The sequence below is a fragment of the Lissotriton helveticus genome, chromosome 3_1, assembly GCF_964261635.1.
Source record: "Lissotriton helveticus chromosome 3_1, aLisHel1.1, whole genome shotgun sequence".
NCBI lineage: Eukaryota > Metazoa > Chordata > Amphibia > Caudata > Salamandridae > Lissotriton > Lissotriton helveticus.
In genome coordinates, this window is record NC_136061.1 from 1,747,666,038 (window position 1) to 1,747,686,458 (window position 20,421).

General features: G+C 47.2%; 1 protein-coding gene across 3 annotated transcripts in view; it reads left to right on the top strand.

Moving 5' to 3' along the window:
• The window catches only part of LOC144823743 (uncharacterized), a 62,100-nt gene that overhangs the window by 25,370 nt on the left and 16,309 nt on the right, over positions 1 to 20,421 (top strand). Inside the window, exons 1-5 of one of the 3 annotated variants that reach the window (XM_078682523.1) lie at positions 4,391 to 4,693; positions 14,929 to 15,071; positions 17,978 to 18,046; positions 18,289 to 18,392; positions 19,973 to 20,187. In XM_078682523.1, coding sequence (XP_078538649.1) covers positions 4,587 to 4,693; positions 14,929 to 15,071; positions 17,978 to 18,046; positions 18,289 to 18,392; positions 19,973 to 20,187 — 638 coding nt within the window. In that variant the 5' untranslated portion in view covers positions 4,391 to 4,586. Of the gene's footprint in view, positions 1 to 4,390; positions 4,694 to 14,928; positions 15,072 to 17,302; positions 17,476 to 17,977; positions 18,047 to 18,288; positions 18,393 to 19,972; positions 20,188 to 20,421 lie in introns of those variants that run through there. The other 2 variants (XM_078682524.1, XM_078682526.1) reach the window with 2 other exon arrangements.

A 20,421-nucleotide genomic window follows, 5' to 3' on the forward strand; every position in this document is an offset into this window, starting at 1 on the left:
TGCAGGTCAGGCGAGCACAGCGCTACGCCGTGGGAGACCCCGCCGCTCGGTGGCAGGGGGCGTGGTCACACGGCGGCGGCCGGGGCAGCGAGGCAGGCAGGCGGGAAGCACACGCAGCAGCTGGTGGCTGTGCGGCGCGGGGGTGTCCTAAACAAAGCCTCCTTAGCAAGTAAATGGTCTTTTAAAGACCTGTGAAGTACTTGGTGCGGCTGTGTGTGTGCCCGAGAAGCTGTTTCAGCTCAGGCTGCCACACAGGGAGGGGGGGGGGGCTGTATGCACTGGCAGCAACTTGCCAGGCCAGTGCACAACACTTGCATCACCCTCTCTGTGCCTGTCATTGCGCTCCATGCTAAAAGGTCTTCAACAAGAACGGTCGCTCCCCCCTCCTCCTCTCCTCCGGTACAGTGCTTATTGCGATTGTGTGCCACATTACTGCTTAGCATCTATCTGTATTTGTGTAGCGCTTCGAAGCGCTTGCCAATGCTGAGCATTACATTGTATTTTTGTTGACGTTCTTTGTGTGAGTTAATCTGCCTGCCTGCCGCCTAGCGCTTCTCGACTGCTGCCTTTAGAATCCTTGTAACGTAGCGCTTTATTGGCAATATAGCCCCTCGCAGCATTTGTTTGTTGTTGCCAGTGCCATTTTGTTTAGCTTCTTGTTGGCCCGTCCCAGACCCTCCCTCCACCTCGCTCCCGCCTCCCAGCTGCCCCTCCCACGCCCCGCCCCCTCCACTATCCATTTATGACAGATGACCCAACGCGCAGCGTCCACGCGCTACGGCCGCGCCGAAGGTGTGCCAAAGGTAAGCCCGTCTACGCCCGTCCACGCCTGGACCGCGCCCAGCGCCAGACCCCCTGGTCCCGGCTACACCCATCCCTCCCGCATAACGTACGACGCCTCCACCCTCTTATCACTTAACCCTGGCCGACTCCATAACTGCGCCCAAGCAGCACCAGGACACACCCATGGACCCTTCAGTTGCCACTCCTGCAAATTCACCTGCATCAAGACCCACACCAAACCTACCAACACCAAACAGAGATCCAACACCAACCACCTTAAATGCATCCTTCTCAACACCCGCTCGATTCACAAACACGCCATCGACCTTTGGAATCTACTCGACACCATTTCACCGGACATCGCCTTCCTAACAGAAACCTGGATGAATGCCTCTTCAGCTCCAGACATCACCATAGCCATCCCGGACGGCTACAAGATCATCCGTAAGGACCGCCCCATCCAAACAGGTGGAGGCATCGCCATCGTCCACAAGAACACCATCCGCGTCTCAACCAGCTCAGACGTCAACCTCGCAATCGCCGAACACCTTCACTTCCAGATCCACACCGACCCCAAGACCACACTCAGAGGCACCCTCCTCTACAGGCCACCAGGACCCCGTACAAAATTCAGCGAAGACATCACTGACTTCATCACCCCACACGCCCTCCCCTCGGAAGAATACATTCTACTGGGAGACCTCAATTTCCATCTGGCAAAGAGCAACGACAGTAACACTACCACCCTTCTGGACAATCTCGCCAATCTCGGACTCAAACAACTTGTTAACACCCCCACACACTATGCAGGACACACACTCGACCCTATCTTCACTTCCAGCAAGCATATCTCCTTCACTCACACCACACCTCTCCACTGGACGGACCACAGTTGCATCCACTTCATTTACAATAAGACCTCAATCCACAACCACCCTCAACCAACTCTGCGAAGAAATTGGAACAAAATCACCATCGACCAGATCTCCACATCGCTTCTTCAAAAAAACCCTGCATATTCAACGAACCCTAACCAAGCCGCCATCAACCTCACACAATGGTTAACCCAAACCGCCGACAAACTAGCACCCTTGAAAAAACATCAAATCAAGCAAGGAAGCAAGAACGCACCCTGGTTCAACGATGACCTTAAGAAATCCAAGAAGCTCTGTCGTTCCCTTGAGAAAACTTTGAAAACAGACCCAAACACTATCACCCAAGCCGCCCTCAAAAACGCCACCCGCAAACACCACCAACTGATCCGGACAGCCAAGAAATCAGTACTCAAAGACCGACTAGACAACAACGCCCACAACAGCAAAGAACTCTTCAACATCATCAAAGAATTCACCAACCCCACCGCCAGCTCCAACGACATCACCCCCTCTCAAGTCCTCTGCGACTCCCTCGCCTCATTCTTCCATGACAAAATCGCCGACATTCATAACAGCTTTGACAACCAACCCATAAACCAGTCCACCCCACTCACCTCCGAACCTGTACCTCCTCCGAATAACCTTTCCGAATGGAACCCAATCACCACAGAAGACACCATTCGCCTGATGAACTCCATCCACTCAGGATCCCCTACAGACCCATGCCCCCATCACATCTTCAACAAAGCAGACTCCATTATCGCACCCCATCTCCGAGATGTCATCAACTGCTCCCTTAACTCCGCCACATTCCCAGAAAGCTGGAAACACGCCGAACTCAGCGCCCTTCTGAAGAAACCCACAGCCGACCCCACCGAACTCAAAAACTACCACCCCATCTCGCTTCTCCCATTCCCTGCCAAAGTCATTGAGAAAGCCATCAACAATCAGCTCGCCGCCTTCCTCGAAACCAACAAATCACTCGATTCCTCACAGTCTGGCTTCCGAGCGAAACACAGCACCGAAACCGCCCTCATCGCAGCAACAGACGACATTCGAACACTACTGGACAACGGAGATACAGTCGCCCTCATCCTCCTTGACCTCTCCGCAGCCTTCGACACAGTCTGCCATAGCACCCTGATACAACGCCTCAGCAACATCGGAATACAAGGAAAAGCATTGGACTGGATCATTTCGTTCCTCGCTGGAAGAACTCAGAGAGTCCGCCTCCCCCCTTTTAAGTCAGAGGCCACCGAAGTCATCTGCGGCGTCCCGCAAGGATCATCACTCAGCCCCACCCTCTTCAACGTTTACATGAGTCCCCTCGCATCCATCGCACGTCAACACAACCTCAACATCATCTCCTACGCTGACCACTCACCAAAGACCCAACCACCGCCAAAACCAACCTTCATGAAGGGATGAAAGAAGTAGCCGAGTGGATGAAGCACAGCCGTCTGAAACTGAACTCGGACAAAACGGAAGTCCTCATCTTAGGTTCATCCCCTTCCGCCTGGGACGACTCTTGGTGGCCAACGGCCCTTGGAAATGCTCCTATACCGACGGACCACGCACGGAACCTGGGCATCATCCTGGACTCCTCACTCTCGATGACCAGACAAGTCAACGCCGTCTCATCTTCATGCTTCAACATCCTAGGCATGCTCAAAAAAACATTTCGCTGGATCCCCACCGAAACAAGAAAAACGGTCACCCACGCACTGGTTACAAGCCGTCTGGACTACAGAAACACCCTTTACGCCGGCTCCACCGCAAAACTGCAGAAAAAACTCCAACGCATCCAAAATGCTTCAGCCAGACTCATACTAGACATCCCCGCACAGACCACATTTCCGCTCACCTGAAAGACCTTCACTGGCTCCCCGTCAACAAGAGAATAACGTTCCGTCTCCTCACCCACGCACACAAAGCCCTTTACGAACTTGGACCGGATTGTCTCAACACGCGCCTTTCCTTTTACACCCCCACCCGCCAGCTGCGTTCGTCCAACCAAGCCCTCGCCGTTGTTCCGCGCATCCAGAAAGCCACCATGGGGGGAAGATCCTTCTCCTACTTAGCGGCCAAAACCTGGAATTCCCTTCCCATTCACCTCCGCCTTACTCAAAACCACCTAGCCTTCAGAAAACAACTTAAAACCTGGATTTTCGATAAGTAAACCCCCCCCCCCCTTCCTCAAGCGCCTTGAGACCCGATGGGTATGTAGTGCGCTATATAAATTTTGACTTGACTTGACTTGAAAGGTAAGAAAAAAAGTGCATTTGCGTTTCAAATGTCCGATCCTGCAGCAGCACACTTCCAAAGCCCATAAATGACAGTAACCCGATTCAAGGCGCCATTCTCCCGATTATTATTTTTTTTTAATCTCCCACTTTGCTCGTCTGAAATGTTGGCATGTTTGGCTGTCAGGTAGGCTTCGACCCCAAAGATTATGCCCACTCACTCGTGCGTACGGTGAAGGAATATTACAGCCTCAGTAGTTCCACTTCGTTAAGTTGTCCTGGAGTTTCCTTTTAGAGCCTTCGTTTCATAGTACTGAGTCCATACATCCTTTCAACATTACATGCCGTCAATAAGCGCTAGTAAACGCCATTTTGGGCAGAAGAATGACTTCCCACAATGGGCATCTCTAACATAAAGTTCGCACTCTAGTGTTTTTGCGTCTCACCAACGGCAGACGTTGGGCTACACCTTCAACGTGACGTTACGACGTAGCGTTTCTGCCAGTGACGTCACACGTACGCCGTTGGACGGACGTCGAAGCGCGAGGAGCGGTGGGGACCTGGCTAGGCATCGCGCTGGTAACAGCTGAATCTCGGTCGTCGGTAGACAGACGACCGTCACCGGAGCGTGTGTGGGAACCGGTGGGGACCGGCTGAGCTTGCTGTCACCCTGGATCGTCGCGCAATGCCTCGCGTCTACATTGGACGCCTCAGCTACCAGGCCCGAGAGCGCGATGTCGAGCGCTTCTTTAAAGGTTATGGCAAGATTGTGGAGGTGGATCTGAAAAACGGGTGAGTATGCAAGTGAGGAGCAGGAGGCTTATTGGAGTACTACTGCGCCATCGGTGTCCCCGCACTGGTCGGGTGGATTGGGCCTGGCGGATGGCGCATGCGTTTGTAGACCGCGGGATAATGGTGCACATGCGCAATGGTCTGTGGCATTTACGCGAGGCGCGGCCTGGTGTGCGCATGCTTCACCAGTTCTCACCGGCGGAGATAGCACCCTCTTTATGGCTCTTAGTCAGCATATGCAACGCTTTTTTGAAGTTTCTGCGCCGCACCTTAAGTGCCTGCTGTATCTGCTCATTTCCGACTGTGCGCATGCTTAGTCTAGTACGCACCTGCGCCACCCTTGCATAAAAAACGCCCGTTAGTAGATCCCTGTACGCACTGTCTTTTCGGTGATTTTTGCGTGTCCTCGTTATTATTGCGCACTGTTCGATTGCTTCCATCCGTCCCTGCGGTCCCAAAGCGATGCAGAGCCACATCTGCATTCCCATAGCAACTGTTTAGTGTTTGAAACCGCTCACTACTACCGTTCCACGTGTCTCGAAGTCCGTTATATATATTTTGCTTCAGGTTGCGCACGTCTGTATTTGGCGCTTCCAAGCCCCTATTATGTGAGGTGCATGTTTGTTCTTTTAATTCAGATGCTCGTATACGCCTCCTTCCAGTTAAACAAGGTGAAGAGTAGAGAAAGTACATATTTGTCCGCAATAATGTGAGTGTGTGGCGTAAAGGTCAGAGCTGCCGACTCTAACTGAGCACCACGTTTGATTCTCGACCTCGGCTCAGCATTTTGTGGGTCTGGGCAAATCGGTCTTGTGCTTTAAAAAAATTAATGTCTTTTTTTCGTAACGTGACTGGTACCCGAGTAAAGCCCTCCAATACCTTGGGTCGAGTTCGAATAGCTTTCGCACATTTTAATTGTGGAGTGTGTTTATTGTGAATGTAATAACGTATAGTCAGTTTTAAGGGGGATATTTGTGTGTTAAGAGTATTTGACTATCATAGGGACTGCGACGAATTCCCTGTGGCTGACATTTTTTTCTCCTAATATGGCTTATTGCTCGTGTGAAACTGATGTAAAGACATGGCTGGTAATGACTGATTGTGGCGCTCTTTCAAATCTGGTTTAGGGTTTCTCCACTCGCCGATTTTGCACCTGAATAATAGTTAATCTGTATTGTGTGCATACATACGGGCAGTGCACCCGGAGCGTAAACTGATCCAAAAACCTTCAGAATCCATACTTTCAAATCTGTGTTGACTGACCGTGTATTTTTTTTTTTACCGTTCCCCTATGTTTTTATTGTATGGATTTTTTATGTGAACACATTTATTAACGTATGGTCAGCATTGCGTTTTTTTTGTTTTTGCAATTTTTATGAAGCGCGAACTCTACCCATAGGTATTGGAGCGATTTAAATTAGAATCATTTGCATTACACAAGAAAACTCTTTGCCGAGGGTCATTAATGCGGATGTTGTGGGGGAAGTTTCACGCCCTTGCCACATGGTAGTCATGTCGAACTTGACAGGCCAATAGTTAGCCTAATTGAGTAGTTTCTGCTTTACATTTCGTAATTAAATTACAATTGTCTTAGCATAAACGAAGGAAGACCTGAATCCGTTGGCTTTATTAAAAAAAATCCCATTAAGCTTAAACCGCTCTACTGACTGCCGAAAAGAGGATTGGAAATTTAGAGGGCCGTGCAATTTCGCTATATCTGCCCTTGCTGGTGTTTCCAGTCCTTTCACTGGACAGTAGACTAGAAACTTGCCACGTGTGGCTTGACAGTTCCTGATAATTGATGACCATTCCAAATTGACAACAGTCACGTCCTCCACACTGTTTTATTTACTTTAGCAGAATCATAATCTTGAGAGGGGAGGGAGACGTAGATTTTTCCTCTGTCCTTTGAGATATATATATATAAGTTATTCTGCCTCTAGCTAGGCTTGCTAAATTACGAAAGCACACAGTGAAAATATCTTCGCTTCCGTTTGATGGCCTGTGCTTGAAATATTAGTGCTGAAGTCATTGTTTTAATTAAGCTTTCCACAGCAGTGTCAGTCTGACTACCACTACTAGCGACATTGTGCACATGCTTTTTTATGGGCTATTGCTTCATGCTACGAAGAAATACTGTTGGAAATAAACTATTTGTCGACTAGTGCATAACAGTGAAACCACCTGTAGCACAATACAGAACTTGACATATCGAATAGCCCTCTAATCCAGAGGGCACACGTTACCCAGTTGTCAGTTGTAGTGACCAGGCCATTTTACATACTCTAATCTAAGTACATATTGCCAGTAATTTTCTCCCCTAAACAGTGTGTGGTACCAGAACAGACACATTTGGTGCCTTACTTTTTAAAGATTAAAAAAAAAAACACATTTTTTTTTAAAGAGGACGGAAAACTACTCTGTTTCAAGATTATAGTTTACACCTCTGCAATATCCAAAGATACTTGAGTAGCCGCCTCACTCACTTATGACCTGCTTCAACATTGGCGCCTTGCCTATAAACTCATGACTCAATGAAAAATTGTCTAGCAGACGCGACAAAGAATTTTCAATTCTATTAAGGACACGGAGGCGAGGATTATGCTTCTCTTTACTTTACTGACATAAACAGCAGCCAATAAAAACTTTAAACTGGCATGACCCCGGAAGGACAACCCCCTCCAACAGTCTGCACCAATCAGTATCAAGTCTCTTGTATAAGTGTCCATGCACATAATACGACCTCCTCTTTCTTTGCGAATACATCATCCGTCCAACGTGACCGGAGGCCAACATGGCAACCATCGCATCCAACGTCGAGGAAGTCCTCTTCTGCAGAACTGCAAACAATCCAGATCATAGGCAGGACAACTCAAGTCTGCTTCTGTTGATCACCTGAAACAAGAATATATGTCGTAATGGCCATTCCTCAAACTGGAAATACAAGCAAGCCATCATAAACATTCGGGTGGGTACAGTACATCATATAAACATTCAATAATGCATGACATCACAAGTCTGCAAGCCCGGGTGGGATAATCCTCGCCTCCGTGTCCTTAATAGAATTGAAAATTCTTTGTCGCGTCTGCTAGACAATTTTTCATTCTATGTCAGTCCACGGAGGCTCAGATTATGCTAGTTTAAAGTTTCTCCACCACCACAGAGGCTACATCCACAATAGGCTTATGATAAAATGTCTTGAATGTGGATTCAGAAGACCAATCTGCCGCAGTCATAATATCCTGAAGCCGAGAACCAGCTCCAAATGACTTAGATGCCATAGCACCCCTCACAGAATGAGCCCCAAATTTAGAGGTATCAATACCGGCAAGGTCCAACAACCAGGTAACCCACGTGGCCAGAGTCGCACAGGCGACTGGGCGGAAAGGCTTCTGCAAGGAAATTAACAATTGACCAAAACCAGTCCTAAACTCTCTAGTACAATCCTCATACACCTTCAGACATTGAACAACACACAATTTACTGTGATGAGGAAAAGCAGGATAAGCAATACATTTTGTATGTGTCTTAGTACGTTTAGAAATCGTAAAAGAAACTCCCGAGGGAGTGAATACTCTACCTGCCAAATCCAAGGCGCGAATATCCGATACTCGCCTGCACGAGATCAAACAGAGCAAAAGCGTAAGCTTCGCCGAGAGCTGCTTGCGAGACAGCCCCTCATTAGCCGGCCAGGTTGTCAAAAAACGAAGGACCACAGACACGTCCCAAAGTTCAGTGTATCGTGGCTGAGGAGGATTCACCAGGCGAATCCCCCTAACTACTTTACAAACCAGGGGATGCTCCCCCACCGGCTTGCCCCCAACATGCGGATGTCCCGCCGAAATAGCCGACCTGAAATTATTCACCGATCTGTAAGCCATTCCTGACCGCGCCAATTCAGAGAGAAAGTTCACTATCACAGTGATATCGGATCCCATTGGATCACCCTGTCGTGCAGCACACCAACCGACCCACCGTCTCCAAGCTGACTCATACCGCTTGTGAGTGGAAGGTGCCCATGCTTGAGATAAGAAAAAGAGAGCGTCTTGCGAAACTCCCGGCATTTGCCAACGGCGCCGGAAAGTCTCCATGCCATAAGAGACAACTGCTCCTGAAGTACCAGCGGATGGTAAAGACCCACCGGGTCCGTCAGAAGATCCGGGAACGATGAGATCCGCACCGGCGGTGCACAGGCGAGACTCATCGCTTCTGGGAACCATGCTTGCCCCCTCCAGCACGGGGAGATCAATATCATCTCCGCCTTCTGCCTCCGAACCTGAGCCAGAACCCTCGGGATCATAATAAATGGAGGAAACGCATATAGAATGCCCGTCGTCCATGACTGAAGAAAGGCGTCCGAGCTGATCGCCAACGGATCCGGCCGCCAACTGTAAAACTGGGGCACTTGCCTGTTGAGCCGCGAGGCAAACAGATCCACCACACACGGACCCCATTTGTGATCCAGCGCTCTGAAGATCCGGGGGTGCAACCTCCAATCGCTGGCATCTCTCAAGTATCGAGAGTTCCAATCCGCCGTCACATTGGCGGATCCCGGTATATACTCCGCTGTCACCGAAATTTGATGGGCCAGGCAATAATGCCAAAAGTCCTTGGCTATCTCCGCAAGGAGACGCGACCTGGTGCCTCCCAGGCGATTTATGTAGCGTACCGCGGACACATTGTCCATGCGGAGGAGAATACAACACGAAACTCCCTGAGGGGACAGAGTGCGGATCGCAAAAGAACCCGCCAGGAGTTCCAGACAGTTGATGTGGAGACTCAACTCCTCGCGGGACCACCGGCCCCCGGTCTCCACCGAGCCGCAACGGGCTCCCCAGCCCCACCGGCTGGCATCCGACTCTATCACCACTTCCGGGGTGGCCGCGAAAATGGCTCTGCCGTTCCACGCATCCATATGCTCCAACCACCAGTTTATCTCCGTACGTGCTTCCGCAGAAAGAGAAATCTGTTGGGCATAGGTCAGGCCCTTGCGCAAATGCAAGGCCTTCAAACGCTGCAGGGCCCTGTAATGCAAAGGACCCGGAAAGATCGCTTGGATCGAAGAAGCCAGAAGCCCTACCAGGCGTGCCAACGTCCTCAAGGAGATTGTCGGAGAGGCAAGCGCTCTCCTCAACTCCTTCCTCACCGCCACCCTCTTCTTGAGGGGCAATAGTAATTGAGCTTTCACCGAGTCCACCTGGAAACCCAGGAACTCCATCACCTGAGAAGGCTGCAAGATCGACTTCTGTATGTTCAGGAGAAAACCCAAGTCCTGAAGGAGGTGGATCGTCCACGACAGATGGAGCGACACCACCTCCGGTGACTGACCTAAGATCAAGATGTCGTCGAGGTAAATAATGAGGCGAACACCCCGTTCCCTCAACCTCTGCACGATGGGTTTCATCAGCTTGGTGAAACACCATGGGGCGGACGACAGTCCAAAGGGCATGGCGGAAAATTCGAACCACCGATCGCGCCATTGAAACTGCAGGAACCGCCTGTGTGGAGGGTAGATGGCCACCGCTAAATAGGCGTCCTTTAAATCCAGACGCACCATCCAATCCTGCTCCAATAGTATATCTCTCAGGAGGTGTATCCCCTCCATTTTGAAGTGTCGATAAACGACCCAGCCATTGAACTCCTTGAGATTCAACACCAGCCGATACCCTTGGTCCTTCTTCGGGACCACAAAGACGGTGCTGACGAAGCCTAGTTCGTGTGGGGAGGATTCCACAATCGCCCCCTTCTGGATCAAGGAGCATATCTCTGCGTCGATGAAACTCTGCTCTGTTTGGGAAAAACACAGTGGACCTGGTCTCCGCCGCTGCATCGGGGAGGCATAAAATTCTATGTGGAAACCCTGTACCGTTTGCAACACCCAAGGGTCGTTTGTGAGCTGGCGCCACCTGTGGAGAAAAAGTGACAGTCTGCCCCCCACCATATGTTCTGATGGGCATAGAAGTCGTACCTGAATAGGAGTAGTCTCCTGAGTTCGCCTGTTGTCCACGATAATTTCCTCTGTGCCCCTTGCCACGACCTCCTCTATCACGGGAGGGGTAGAAGTTGGGGCGTCGATTACCTCTGCCTCTCTGCTCTGCTCCACGTGAGGTCTGTGCATAACCTCGGCCGGACCCTCGACCTCTTGGGCGTCCGGCCCTTTCAAAAACACCACCATGGAGAACCCTCTTGATGTTGGATTGGGCCTTGTCCAATGCGGAGAAGGTGGCAACATATTTGCCCATCTCCCTTACAAATTTGTCTCCGAATAGCATACCATTAGCTAGGACACCAGGTTCGGAAGGGGCCATCTCCGCCAGCTGGGAGTCAAGTCTCATAAGAAAAGAGCGCCTCCGCTCTGTAGACACGGCCACATTCGCATTACCTAAAAAGCACATGGCACGCTGTGCCCATTCCAGAACCTCCGACACATCCAGCGGCACATTCCTATCTTTGGCTATCACTGCCGCGTCCAGAATCTTCGTTAGGGGACCGGTGACATCCAACATTTTGTCTTGGACACCTCTCCATGCTCTATCCAGCCCCTTCTTTGGATCCTTCGCAAACTTGCGCATAAACGCCGCCATTGTGGGATCTAAATCCGGTGTGTCAGCCACCTTCCCTGTCAAGGATGGCCTGGGGCATTCGGAACGCAACGTGGCCCTCACTCCATTATCGAAACCCTGACGCAGGTTGTTGCTCACATATTGTGCCACCTCAGGGCACGGTATCCACTCAGTGGACCGAGGATGCACAATATTGTTTGGGTTAAAAAGAAGATTCCTGGGTACCTGACCATCGTCCGTCTTTTGGGTGTGCTTCACCTTTCTAGATCTCTTTCTGGGGGCCACTGATTCCACCTCCGAATCGGAGGAATCCGGCGGAGTCGGGGAAGAATCCCCAGACGTGTCATTCGCCATGGAGCCATGGTCTTTCAGGACATTCCTGGCCATTCGGGCCAATACCTGGGCCGAGGACTGAGAAGAGGTACCGCCCTTCCCGGCAGATTTGAACTTTCTCTTTCCGTAATTTTTAAGGGGTTTAGCAAAAGGCTTAAGAGCCTGGACTAGTGCAGTCTTCACTGACCCTTGGACGTGGGAATCCAGGGCCTCTACCAAATTTTCCTCCAAATGCTCTTCTTGTGGCTCATAGTCTACATACTCATCATATTCAGCCCACTGGTTATCCTCCTCGGCGTAGTACGCCATAGCACTGAAGCAGGGAGGTGTGGAGGAACTTCAAGGGGGGGAGTAGCCCAGGGGTGCCTCCAACACACACACAACACTGGCAACTAGAAACACTACAGGCAATGAGGCTAAAAATCAGGTGGAAGGAGACCCCTGAAAACACACTAAAAGCTCCCCTAGAGCAGAGCTCTAATACGGATACGCTCCGTTTAGCGTTCTGATGAGGCCAGGACTTGTGCAGTCTACAAACGCGCGCTGCGTGAGGAGCCGGTAATGCGAGGAAAACGAAAGCCGGCTCCTCGCGCATGCGCGTTGCGTGTGGGGCCGGGCTCGACTGCCTCCTGAGCGCGAGCGTCTCGCGTCTGCCTCCTCCTGCTCCACCGCCCCCTACCGAGCGCACAGCATGCCTCGGTTCGCGCGCGGAAGCCCGAGAAACACACGCACGGGCAGAAACAATGAAACGGGCCAAGAAAATAAGGCACAATCACAAAATTTACCATCAAATCACGAGCGAAGACCCGCTCCGTATCACCACATCACAGGCGCGCGCGCGCGCCATCAACAATCACCGCCCCAACACACATTACCCCCAAGATTAAAGAAGTAATATAGAAGGGCACTTAACTCGCTGCTGCAGCAGCAAAGAAAGAGGAGGTCGTATTATGTGCATGGACACTTATACAAGAGACTTGATACTGATTGGTGCAGACTGTTGGAGGGGGTTGTCCTTCCGGGGTCATGCCAGTTTAAAGTTTTTATTGGCTGCTGTTTATGTCAGTAAAGTAAAGAGAAGCATAATCTGAGCCTCCGTGGACTGACATAGAATGGTATTACATGCCCCAGCGTCTCCATACGATGTTTCATACATACTCTCCTTTGTGTTGGGAGGTGCCGGTCTGCATCGAGGGATTTTATTTATATTTGGTGGGCATGCCCGTCGTTGACCCTATTCTGGAAAGAGGTCCATGGCCACATCAAGGGGGTATTGGGGTTTCCTTTGCCCGAAGCCACGAGCACAATCCTACTAGGTATCAAACCTGCTAGCCTGAAGGCGCTCACCCGGAGCGATTGGATTCTGGCCCTCCAAATGCTAGGAGCGGCCAAGCATCTTATAGCCCTGTACTGGGGAAAAAAACGAAGTCCCTCCAATCGCAGCCTGGTTTGTGCGTTTACGGCATGTCGTCATGATGGAGCTCTTCACAGTGTGGCTGCTAGCACGCAATACACGTTTTAAGGCTGTTTGGCAACCTCTAGTTAAATATCTCTGTGCTGTTGGACTTGCGCGCCACGTGCCTACCAAGCTCAGAACGCTGCACCTCTTTGAAGATGCTATTGTTCCACCCGATCCGGGTAGATTGCTTCCGTAGTTGCCCTTGTGCATCGAGACCCCGTTGCCATGTGTGCCGGTCCGGGCCGTCTGCCCCCTGCGCACACTGCACTTACCCTTGCTGTGTTGTCCTCCCCCTTCTACTTCCTTCCTTTCTTTTCATCTTCTCTCTTTTTTTCCCCTCTCTCCGCTACTCTTTGGGTTCTTGGGCCTTGTTCGGCTGGCTGTTTGGGCCGGTTGCCTGTATGTTATGGAGGTAGACCTCAGGGGTCTTGCCTTCTCACAGGATCAGATGGCATTACACTATGCACCATGAGACGCGGCCGGCCCCTCAGGGGTTGTAGGCGAAACGCTGTGTACAATCTTGCTTTCTGCGTAGATTCCTAACAACGTCAATGAAATGCCCAGTTACGCGGCCGGCCCTGTATAGGGTTGTAGGCTTATCGCTGTGTATCAAATAGACCTGTGTTATGTGTTTTTGTCTGAAAAATAAAACACATCTGAAACAACATTGGCACCTATCCAAACCCTGGTACTACCAGGGCAGTCTCAACCATAGGCGGAATGGGAGTTCTTAAAGTCAAAACTGGACAAGCAGGGATCCAGAAAAGGATTCGTTAAAATGCCTCACGGTATACATAAAGACTTTTCTTTGTTTTGAGGGTACCTGGGGCATAGATAAAATCATATGGTTATGGGGTTCTATTGAATATATTTATTCAATTGTACCCACTGTGCCATCATGTTTCTGGCCCACTCCAAGAGCCCGATTGGGTCTGGGGCCTTCAGGCTCTATTTTGCGGTATCCCTGCTCTACAATGCATGCACACTCGTGAGGCCTAAAGCTCTCACCTGTCTTGGTCTTCTTACTCTGAGCTGTTTCTCTCTGGTCCTTGCACTCACACTTGTGTCAAACACTTGACACCGAGGGATTACACTTGTTTCCTCGCAGACCGCTGCTGTGTTGTGGTGGTTTGATCAACAAGGAAGGGTGCAGTGCTCATCAGCTGTAACTCTTAACTTAGTCTTATTAACCTTCTGAACCATTCAGCCTCTGAAATACACATTCTTTGTCTGCTGGAAAGCACTTTTAGCTCCCTGTATGTGAAATTCTTTTACCAAAAATTGGGGGCTTGCAGCCCGCTAATTGCTTGCCGTTGACTTTCACTCAGTTGCTTGCTTCTTATTGTACATCTTAAATACAGTAAAGCTATTGAAATGTTGGACTTTCCCGCTTGACTTGTACAATACTTTGAGCTTCTTCATTTTGGCTAGCAGCCTGTGTGTGATGGCACATTGTTAAACGGTGTGATCATGTATTTCTAATATAGTATGTGACCAGCGTGTTCAAATTTGCAATATTGGTTAAATAAAGCATGTATATGAGGTGCTAGCATTCCTTTGAATGATTAATAATATTTGTGGTTTCCAGGTATTGGAAGGTATTCAGTTTTAAGATTGTTGCTGAATACCTTTTTGACTTATGACAGTATATTGTAACGATTTTAAGTAATTGAACAATAAAGCTTAATACTACATTATCTTCACTCCCTTTTGAGCTGTTGTCAGGGGTAGGAACCAACACGAAATTTAGTTGCAATACAATGTCTTTTGAGAGTGCGCCCATTTGATTTTGTTTCGTAAACCTTAACTCACTATAACCCAATTAATAATATTTTTTTGCGTAGCAATTAACTACGTACCTGGTTTTTATCTCCATTAAGCTATGGCTTTGTAGAGTTTGATGATCTACGTGACGCAGACGATGCAGTCTACGAACTCAATGGTAAAGACCTGTGTGGTGAGCGCGTCATCGTGGAACATGCTCGAGGTCCGCGCCGGGACGGCAGCTATGCCTCTGACCGCAGTAAGTATATTAACATTTCTTTATTTGTGTTGTGTAAATATATATTTTTTAAAAGCGGGTTCAGGCTGCTTCGTTTGCGGTTCAGCGAAAACTTGTTTAGGAGTAGAGGGCCTGGCTCTGCTTGTTCATTACGTGAAATGCAATATGATAGGAAAGGCGCGGTCTTTAACCTTATAAATTCAAGAGACACTATCTTGCCATAGTCTTGCTTCCATGGGCTGCAATCATGTCTGGGATATTCAAATAGCTTGCACACATTTTATTTGTGGAGTTGGTGTTTATTGTGAATGACGTGCATTTAATAAACCACCCTCGCTGATTAAAAAAAAAAACCAGATGTTTGTAATTTCTATTTCATCAAAGGGAGCAAGACTATTTCAAGATGGCCATTGATTTAATCTGCCCTGTCTGTGCCCTGCCCTTCAGATTGTTTTTCACAATGCGCTTAAAACTACCTTGCTTTTTGTATCAGTCTGGACATCACACTGAAGGGTATGCAGTAGTTTGCCGAACACTGCTTGGGTTAGGAAAGAATTTAGCTGTTTTTTAATTTGGAGATTAATATATATATTTTTTTGCTGACTCAAATCCCGCCTCTGGTAACCAGACTTTGAAAAGGGATGAACTTTATGTTCTTGTGAGTTGACGCTTGGATAACACTTTGGGTCAGATGCGGTTGACTATCATATTTCGGTGCTTCTCACCTAACATCCATCTTTGACACCGTTTCTCTCGTCTCTAAATTGAGAGCCTTGTCCCAACTTGTTTTGTTAACGCATTCACGCCACGCTTCTCAGGGAACATTTCTTAGATAAACATTACCCCATCACTTCTAACCATTTGAAAGGACATTATTCAGCTCTCCCACGCAGTAGCGCGCCAATACTTATCATTTGTGTGTGACTTTTGCAGCTTTAATCTGAAAGCTCTCCTTTAGCATGCACCTTGATTTGGTTTTCCTTTTTGCTAGTATCACATTGATGCTTACATTATTTCAGATAAGGCCAATACTCTTGATAGTATTATCTGGTCTACCCAAGGTCGGATAAGTTAGAGATGAAAATCAATTCCAGGTCATTAGACATACTTAATTCTGAGTGTGCTGGGACGTGCATATGTATTACAACCATCACTTCTAGAAGAGAATTTCGGATCCTTGAATCTGTTCTATTGTAGTGTTATTTCTTGGGAGGCTATTGTCATTCTTCATTGTTGGTGTTTAGAATCCAGTCTGGTTATTCTGTCTTCGACCGATATGAATTCTGACTTTATCGCCTTCATTTTTTGGTCATTATTTTGTTCTTTTCCTGGATGTATTGTCAACTTTTCTTTTCTGTGGTTGGGTTTCAGATTTGTTCTGTGATGCTACATGGCAACGGTATACATCATTCCTACTGTACTCCTTTTTCCTTTTTTCCATCAAATTAGTGGTTTCTTGGTACTTGTTGGAGTGTCAGTTTGTCACAATTAAAGGCCAGATGCCCAAAGTTTGCTACTTATTTGATTAAACTAGTTTTAAAGTAGCAGTCCCTAGGTCACTTTGGAATTAAACTTTATAAAAGAAAATCACTCCTTAAGTAAGTTGCGAACATTGCCCTACTGATCCCTCATCAGTAAATCTTCGGAGAATGTATCCAAATGGAGTATATTGTCCATGTGATCGCATAAAAAAAAGTTGTACTTGTCCAGGTTTACTGCAGTTTTGCCACTACCAGACAAATGCTAGCGTGGATTACCGTCTCCCAAGCATATGTGATGCTTCTTGTAAGCAATTACATATTACCTGTATTTAGAAGTTCAAGTAATGCAAGCAGCGGTCACTACCTTTACTCCTAATACATTTGCATTGACCTGTTCAATCGCAAGAGGCAATTTTGAACCTGCACTATTAAGCGTTATGGATAGCATCAAAATTTGAAAGACAAACAAAGGGATATTTTGATTTTATTTTAATTAAATACATTTTTTTTAATTCAAGCGATACGTCTGTTCACAGAGCATTGCATTGATTTAGTTGTCTTTTAAGTAAATGCTAATTGAAGTATATACATTTAACTTTACTTTTGAAAAATAAACTGCTAACGTATTTGAATGGTTTTGTTTTACTGTGATATTTACTGTAGACTTAACAAAGTCCTCAATGTTTTAATTGAAAGAGATCTTAGAGGCTAAGATGACTGACTGCCCGTGCCATATGCTGACCTTGGGGGTACCTTTCCATGCGTGTGGTGTGGCGTGGCTCTTTGACCAATGCGGCCCTTGGCTGACCCAAAAAGAGGAAGCCATGTGACGATCGCTACCTTTGCCCATTAGACCAGGGTGGTGAGGATCCCAAGGGTTAGAGACAGACGAAATTAAAGTGAAATGTTTTTCATGCCAGATATTCTCAAAACCACTAATTACAGTAAGTAATAATTAGTCATTGGCTTAGTGGTTTGGATACTTAAATGTTAAATATTGTTTACATTTTTAATATTTCTCTGCATGTTAAATTAATCGTACATTACTTTTGTTAGTTTGCTGTGTAAACATAAGCTTTTTTTCATGTGCATTACTGTACTACACAAATGAGAAACATAACAGTTGAGCCAATTGGCTTGATGGCCGTGGATATCACTGCCATGGCAAACAGTTAGTATCCTATACCCTGGGGTTTGGATGGCTGCGGAGGCATCTTCCACACCAACTGTGGTAAGGACCTGACCATGCTACTGCATGAGCATTTCCCACCGTTGCATGTTGAGCACAGAAGTGTCTACCTCTTGAAGGAGGGGCAGACTCCAGTGGTCACTGGTGGAGAACTTGCTGCAGATTACGCCAAGCGGGTGGGAAAAAGCAATTATCTGATTCCAGGCCGTACATAACGGCCCCCCAAGCCTCCGGACTACCTCTGTTTTTCCCCACAGACCGCTCTCCTGTCTCGCCGGGTTCCCCACCACGTCGCGGGTCAGGACGTGGCCTTTCAAGCTCAGACGGTAAGATGTCCGGTTTAAAAAATGGGCACTTGTTATGGCACTGGGTTTTTTACCCTCTTATAGTGGGTGTTGGTGAAAGCATCACTGGGGGGAGAAGGTGGGAGGTGAAAAAAATTGGAGGATGCTGGAAAGAACTAATTATGGGAAAGATCGTTTCTTTTCAGAGTCTAGATAAGACCCTATACTCTCCCTTCTGTGAACTATATGCTATTTTAATTGTATTTTTTAATATACTTATTAAGGTTATCGAAGAAGTGGTCGAGATAAATATGGACCGCCTACCCGTACGGAGTACAGACTGATTGTGGAAAATCTGTCTAGCCGATGCAGTTGGCAAGATCTGAAGGTTTGTAACTTTTGAGATATAGCGCAGTATTTAAAGTGCAGCTGTTTTAAGCTGCTCTTTTCCTATTCTGCTTCTGGCTGTATTTTGCGTGGGTGGTATTTTAAGGTTACTGGTTACCTCCCCTATGTTAAGTAAATGTCCAACATTACTTTTGATTCCAACAATGCGTTACCACTCCACAGAATATATATTGAATGACCGTTGGAACTTACTGTAGCATTGCTGCCTACGTGGGAAATGAGTAGAGGACTAATATAGTTTCTGTGGGTTTTAAAGTAGAAAATACTTTTAAGGTACATACAGCAGTGAGTCTCAAGTGTAGTTGTGGTGAAATGGCGTGAATCTGCATATCTTGCCTCATGTACTCCTTTGTTCTACATCCAAGGGTCAAGCAGTTCAAACCTGGCGTCTGTACTGTGGGTATACGCTATAACGTGGACTTGGGCTATTGTCTTTCATAATTGACTAAGACCAGAGTTCTCCAAAGTCTGCCCATGGAGGCCAGATCCTGGCCAGATTTTTAGCATATCCCCATTTAGATAAATGTAGTTATCTCAAAAATTCTGGCAGGAATCCGGCCCTCGAAGACCAACTTTGGAGAACACTGTCTAAGACTCCATGCTTTCTTGATAAACTTTTTTTCCCCTTCATACCGGGCTTGCTCCTTGGAAAATCTTGCAATTATTGATATAGTATTTAACTTGGTATGACCAGACTAACTGGGTATGTGTCCATTGTCCTTTATATGTCGGACAATATTTTGTCCAAGCATTTGAAATGTGTGATGTTGCAGATGTAGTGGTCCAAGTTTTGCTAATTTTGACTGTATTGAGTACAAGAACTTGGAAACTACATACTTTGATTCCTTCTAACCTTGTAGATAAGAATTAAAAGGGTTGAACATCTGAAATTTTATCTGATTTGGTACATGCAGTTTGTGAGTTATGGGGTATATATAGAGAAAGAGGGGAAATGGTTTATTTTTTTATCCAATTAAATACCACAACCTTTTTTTTTTTACTCTCCTCTTTAAATTGTATTGCATTTTTATTCAAGCTGAGCGTGGTCTCTCCTGAGTTTGTTTTTAGAAGTCCTGAGATGCAGTCACATGCAGGCAAACTCGTAGCCTGCACACTCTTCTATCTCACTTAAAGATCCAAATAAAGTGCGCAGGTGGCCCCATTTGTTGAGCAGTGTGTTTATTGTACCAGCAGAGCAGTTGGTTTTGAATTGAGACCACCTGGTTGGAGACTTTTTGCTGCACCATTTCTTAGTGAATAAAGAGAGGATAGTTTAATCTCTGAAAATAAACAAATAAAATACCAAAGTAGAATATGCATCTGCTGGAAAAAGCTGACGCATTGATATTTCCCTTTCCCTCTGTCTGATTGGGACTGCTGATCACTGCTTTAAGTTTTGACTTTACGAGCATTTACCGCCTGGAAGTGTTTGTTTTATAGACTTCTGCTCAATGCATATTAATCTTGAATTTGCATTTTGTATGTCTTTTTTTACGGCTACGGAATATAGCAACTTTTAACATATATTTTGCACATGTTGATTTTTTTTTTTCTTTGTAGGATTATATGCGCCAGGCTGGTGAAGTGACCTACGCAGATGCGCACAAATCTAAAAAGAACGAGGGTGTGATAGAATTCAAATCTTACTCTGATATGAGGCGTGCATTGGATAAGCTTGATGGTACTGAAGTGAATGGTCGAAAGATCCGATTGGTGGAAGATAAAAGCCGCTCTAGGCGCCGTCGCTCCTATTCTAGAAGCCGCAGCCGTTCCAGGTAAATCATTGCACACCAGTGTTGTGGCTCCTTATAATTCTTCTATGGCACGCTTCCTTAATCTCTTGCAATGATTGGCACTATTAGGAGTTAACCCCTTGTCAAGACTCTAGCATGAAGCCAAAATGAGCTCTGTAGTATTTAGAAGGCTGCAGAATAAAAAGGTAGATGGAGTTCATAAAATTGCCAAGCATGCTCAGTTCACTGAATGAAGCCTTGTGAAGACCTCCAGCT